The 5,340-nt window shown below is 52.0% G+C and overlaps 2 protein-coding genes across 2 annotated transcripts; both read right to left on the reverse strand.

Moving 5' to 3' along the window:
- Positions 1 to 495: 495 nt before the first annotated feature.
- LOC142774663 (alpha-crystallin A chain-like) lies at positions 496 to 1,426 on the reverse strand. Its single transcript, XM_075875299.1, has one exon. It carries the CDS (start codon positions 1,266 to 1,268, stop codon positions 735 to 737), a length of 534 nt encoding a protein of 177 aa, XP_075731414.1. The 5' UTR covers positions 1,269 to 1,426; the 3' UTR covers positions 496 to 734.
- Positions 1,427 to 3,129: 1,703 nt separating this feature from the next.
- On the reverse strand, positions 3,130 to 4,021 carry LOC142774665 (alpha-crystallin A chain-like). Its single transcript, XM_075875300.1, has one exon. The coding sequence runs from the start codon at positions 3,921 to 3,923 to the stop codon at positions 3,381 to 3,383; it is 543 nt and encodes a 180-aa protein (XP_075731415.1). The 5' UTR covers positions 3,924 to 4,021; the 3' UTR covers positions 3,130 to 3,380.
- Between the last annotated feature and the right edge of the window lie 1,319 nt (positions 4,022 to 5,340).

Below are 5,340 nucleotides of genomic sequence, written 5' to 3' on the forward strand. Positions count from 1 at the left end.
TGCAAAGCCACCACGTACGCAGAAGCATTAGGTCAATGGACAGACTTAGTGGAACGCCCGAAACAGCTTTGGAAATGGCTGGTAGGCTGCGTCCGCCAAACTAAATTTATGACAGTACGTGAAAAATAAATTGTTACAACAGCCAGCACTGACTGGGCAGCCGGTTAGCGTTGCCAATTACTCCTGGGGTTACACGCACCAAGATTACTAAACAATGTGCTTTGATTACTTTTGATTGACTTGCCACGCACAGATGTATACACGGGCGTTTCCATATTGACACCTACCTGCCCCACCCTGCTCGAGAAATGTCCGCCGCGACCACGAAAAAAAAAATCAGCGCAACACCTTCCTCTAAGCAACCACTGTTGGTAATACACCTATATCAAGTATGAAATGAGACGTTTGCCGGAAGCGGGTGCAAAAGGATGAACCTAACTCGCAGCCCAAGCTGCCCGACACAGTAGGGTGACGAACGGAAAGAACGAAGCAGAGTTGCTGAAAAAAGTAGCACGCTTCACGTGTTTATTAAACGCACGAAGCATACATACCAGAAAGCAAAACAACAAAACATGTACAACAGCCCTCTGAACAAGAAGGGAAACAACAGTTGAAGGCACACAAGTTCAGTGGAGAACCACTTCATGACGAAAAAAAAAAAAAGCAGTAGTTGACGGCGTCGAGAGTTAGTGCACTACGATAAGTGACTAGGGCAGGCTACAGGCCTTGCAAGCTCACTTCTTAGCGACATCGCCGCTGCCTCCTTCGTGCTTCACTTCAATGGGGATGGTCTTCGGCTGCTCCTTGGGGGCGTTCTTGCGCGGAGCTTCGAGCGCCAGCAGTCCGTTGGGCTGGAGATGGCACTTGACGGACTCCGGGTCGACATCCTCCGGCAAGACGTAGCGCCGGGTGAACTCTCGCTTCACGTAGCAGCCGCGGTCGTCAGACTTCTCCTCGTGCTTGCCGTGGATGACGACGCAGTTGTCCTGCGTCTTGACGGTGATCTCTTCGGGGGCGAAGTGACGAGTGTCGACGTTAATGGCGAACTTGTCGGGCGTGCAGGCAACCGAAGTGCCTTGCTGGCGGGCGGGGCAGACGCGACCTTCGGACGCCTGTCGCGGCTGGATGTAGAAGCGCTGGTGGTAGAACGGCGGGTCGAAAAGCTCGCCGTCCAGGAAGGAGCCGCCGAAATCGTCGTCCAAGAAGCGCCTCGCCAAGTCCGAGGGGCCCCAGGAACCGCGGTTGTTGAGCAGGGGGAACAGTGCCATTTTTTTGCGCGTTCGTAACCACACTGTGCGATGAGCGACGAAAATCTGAACCGGCAACGCGTGCAGACGCCCCTTTTTATGAGAGCGTCGTCTGCTTCGAGAGGAGCGCGAGAAGTTTCGAGAATCCGCGAAAAGTGAGAGGAAGAAAGAGCAATTTCAAAAAACGCGATTGGTCAGCTCTCATCACGTGAAGAGAGGAGAGGAGCGGCACGCGCGCCGTCTCGAGGAAGCCGGTAGTAAACGTGAAACGCGGCGGCATCATGTACGGCAACGTTCTGCAATCCCCCCCCTCCCTCCCCCCCCCCAAAGAAAGCGAAGAATAGCTAGCTGTGGCTGGCTCTCGAATGTTCTCGCTCCTTCCCGACGCTTGTGACGCTTGTTGTGCGTTTGTCGCTATCGAAACAGCAGTAAAACGGACATTTCGAGCTTCGACAAATGTTGATTGCTACTACTGACTACTCGCTCGCCAGCAAAGGCACTTCGCACTCTCTGTATCACACATGCTCATATGCAATACGCTAGTACGTACTAGTACGTACATGCAATACACTAGCACACATTCAACGTTCAAGCACGCACACAAATGTTACGAAGTGGTTGACACCCCCCCCCCCATCTGCCACCGCAGAATACAAAAATTCTGGCTACACCCCTCATGACTTACCTCATTTCAGTAGATGCCTTTATTGTACTACGATTAGGGTTGCCCTTATACATTAAAGAAAAAAGAAAACCGCACCGACTTGAAGCAACACATGAATGAATGAATGAACAACTTTATTTATCCCTTGTTAAAGGGAAGGGGGCAACAGGAAAGGGTGTGGTGGGGATGAACTACTTGAAGTAGTCCTCCTCTACCCTCTCAGCCCACTCCAGGATGGCCTCCTGGATAGCGGGCCTCGAGCTGCGCAAGGCAGCCTCCCACTGCTCCTCACTAGAAATTAGGCGTTTCAGGAATGGGGGAAGAGGGTGCTTAGGGCAGCGCCACATGATGTGGTTCAAGTCTGCTGTGGAGGAGGCACAAAATTTACATGAGGGGGAAGGATAACAGGATGGATGAATGCGGTGTAGGAGGTAACAACACAAGTTCGTTCTAGCACTGCATATATTTCATAAGACCACTCGGTTATTCGCCAAGGGAGCCATACTAGCAGATGAACAAGAACTGACGCGGCGGTAATAATATCGGTTGCGTAGTAGGCCTGACGCAACCCTTTGTCAGAGAAATTGGCACATTTCGCCACCGATATATTCATGTAGGGGGGTAGCGGGAGTTCGTTTCTTCCTTTCAGTCGGGAATAGGCAGCCGGATGCAGCATTCACGCAAGCGAACCGCGTCCATGGCAATACGAGAACAGGCACAATCAGACCGATCCAATTTGGCACTGTAAGCTCAGTGTAAGGGGGGATTATGCCAGCGAGTTCGATGGTTCGTTTTAATCTGGAATCTGGGTGTAGCAGTTATGCGAACCGTCGGCAGTTTCAACAAACAAGAGCATGCACAAAGTTATACCCGGTTGTTTACCGTCGAGTAAACGCGACTATCGCCAGCGATAGTGTGCTAGACTCATTTGCGAAGCTAAGCCGACGCTACAGTGGAGAGCTGCTCAAGACGCCGCTCCTTTCCCAGCGCGAATGAAGTGGTTGCTAACGGAAATAGGATGAAATTATATCGGGCAGGAAGCCCTAAGGTAACTAGAAGTGCAAACAAGCCGGTTCGGGCAGGGTAATGCACATAGCGTCGTGAGCCGGCGCCCTTGACTATGGGGTTGAATAATCGGCTGTGTCCAACGTTACTAGTAACGTTGGCTGTGCCGAACCACGGCTGCAGTCCGGACTGCCGACGAAAACAACGAAGCGCTTCTAGAAATGAACACTTGTCAGTTTTATTGACCAGCACACAAAGAGAAACAAAATGAACACAAGCACTCTGGACGAGTGGGAAAATAAATATAACACAGAAGTTCACGGACAGTTTGTACACAAAGAGGTGACTAGGGGTGGGCTGGACTGCGGAAGCTCACTTTTAGAAGCCTTCGTGCTCCACTTGGATCAAGATGGACTTGGTCATGATCTCAAGTACGCAGCGCCAAACCCCCGACGCCAGCCTCCTCACTTTTTCTTCGCATCTCCGCTGGCACCTTCGTGCTTGATGGCGATCGGAATGGGCTTCGGCTGCTCCTTGGGGGCGTTCTTGCGCGGAGCTTCGAGGGCCAGGACACCGTTAGGCTTGAGGTGACACTTCACAGACTGCGGGTCAACGTCTTCCGGCAAAACGTAGCGGCGGGTGAACTCACGCTTGACGTAGCAGCCGCGGTCGTCAGACTTTTCCTCGTGCTTGCCGTGAATGATGACGCAGTTGTCTTGAGTTTTGACGTTGATTTCTTCCGGGGTGAAGTGGCGGGTGTCCACGCTGATCGCGAACTTGTCCGGCGTGCAGGCGACCGAAGTGCCTTGCTGGCGAGCGGGGCAGACGCTACTGTCAGACGCCTGTTGCTGGTGGCGCGGCTGGATGTAGAACCGCTGGTGGTAGAACGGCGGGTCGAAAAGCTCGCCGTCAAGGAACGAACCACCGAAGTCGTCGTCCAAGAAGCGCCTCACCAGGTCCGAAGGTCCCCAGGATCCACGGTTGCCGAGCAGCGGGAACAGGGCCATTGTTCGTCTTGACAACGCTATGCAACGCTTCCTCTCCAACGAACGATGCGAATGTGAATTGGCGCGGGAAAGACGCCCGGTTATATAACGAGCGTCGCGTGCTTCGAGAGAGTTCGAGACTCCTCGGGAAGAGGGGGCCGGCGAGGGAAAGAACCCGAGTTGAGAGAATGCGATTGGTCAGGTTACGTCGGCGTCACTCAATCGCGCTAGTTTCGAAACTCCGCTTCGAAACAGCAACGTGCTCTTGTGCAGTTTTTCTTAGACTTGCAAACGAGTGCGCCATCTGGGATGTGCGGCCAAAAGCGAATCTTGTCGCTGCAGTTTTCGTGTTTATGGTGCAAGTCAACGCAGCAAGAATTAGGCAAGGTACTTTCAAGCAAAGCCGTAAGGCACTGTAACCCAAGTATTAGTGTCTGCGAAATGTAAACTGTACAAATGGTAAAAGTAAACTCAGTGCTCACTTCAACAAGCCAAATGCACTTGACAAAAACAATAAAATTGCCGTTAAATGCTTTGTTTAATGTACAACAGATGGCGCCACAACTAGCAAACACTTTGTGTAGGAACGTTGTGGCGTTTGTATTTCGATTCACGAAGCCAACGGGTGGTTTCTCGACTTATATGATTGAATAACTCTGGATCACATCACGTGGTCTGCGGGCCCGCGCGCTCCGCGATCGCCGGCGCTATGAAAGCGGGGAACTCGGTTAGCGAGCCTAACGCGTGGACGTGGGAGAGGGCGCGGGAGCTTCTCGGATGTTCGCATGTTTTCCCGTCGCGTCTGTTTCGCGCTTTCGTCTTTTCCTTTCTCTATGCTTTCGCGTTCGCTCGCCGACATATGCAGGTAATCTTGGTATGTGTTTTCCACACATTTCAACAGCGTTTCACGTAAAAGGAACGAGAATTTCGATGACCACTTCTTGAGAGGCCTATTTTTTTTTTTGTTTATTTGTGATTTCGTAGCGGTCGCCTCGATATGGCGACCGTCTTTTACGTGAGCCATAGCAGCGCTGGAACATTGCCTTTCTTTTCAATCAGCGTTCCAGCGGGGCTGCGAAAAGGACTCGCGTATAAGATTCGCTGCTGCCGCAGGCACAGTTTCGTACGGCTGCGTTGGTTCGTACTGGATTAGACGCTGCCTACCTACGTGCATACCTTTTCGCTGCGCCGTGCACGTTTCCAAGTACAACGCTGAAATAAGGCTTCATACCAGCACATGCGGTGCGCTTGATAGGCCAGATATCGAACGCGCAATCATAGTCACGCAGGCAGTTTCTGCGACGGGCATTTTGCACTTCGGAGCCTATCCACCGGTGAAGCAGCTTTGTGCTGCTTTAAGCGTACATTTTCGTTCCTCGGTTAGAACACTGACGGACGCTGACCAAGGTAAAAAGTCACGTTCTTGATTGAATAAACG

Source organism: Rhipicephalus microplus, chromosome 10 (assembly GCF_043290135.1).
Source record: "Rhipicephalus microplus isolate Deutch F79 chromosome 10, USDA_Rmic, whole genome shotgun sequence".
Taxonomy (NCBI): Eukaryota; Metazoa; Arthropoda; class Arachnida; order Ixodida; family Ixodidae; genus Rhipicephalus; species Rhipicephalus microplus.

Bases quoted from the DNA above. Each gene is read 5' to 3' on its own strand.
- LOC142774663 (XM_075875299.1), bottom strand. From the start codon at position 1,268: ATGGCACTGTTCCCCCTGCTCAACAACCGCGGTTCCTGGGGCCCCTCG.
- LOC142774665 (XM_075875300.1), bottom strand. From the start codon at position 3,923: ATGGCCCTGTTCCCGCTGCTCGGCAACCGTGGATCCTGGGGACCTTCG.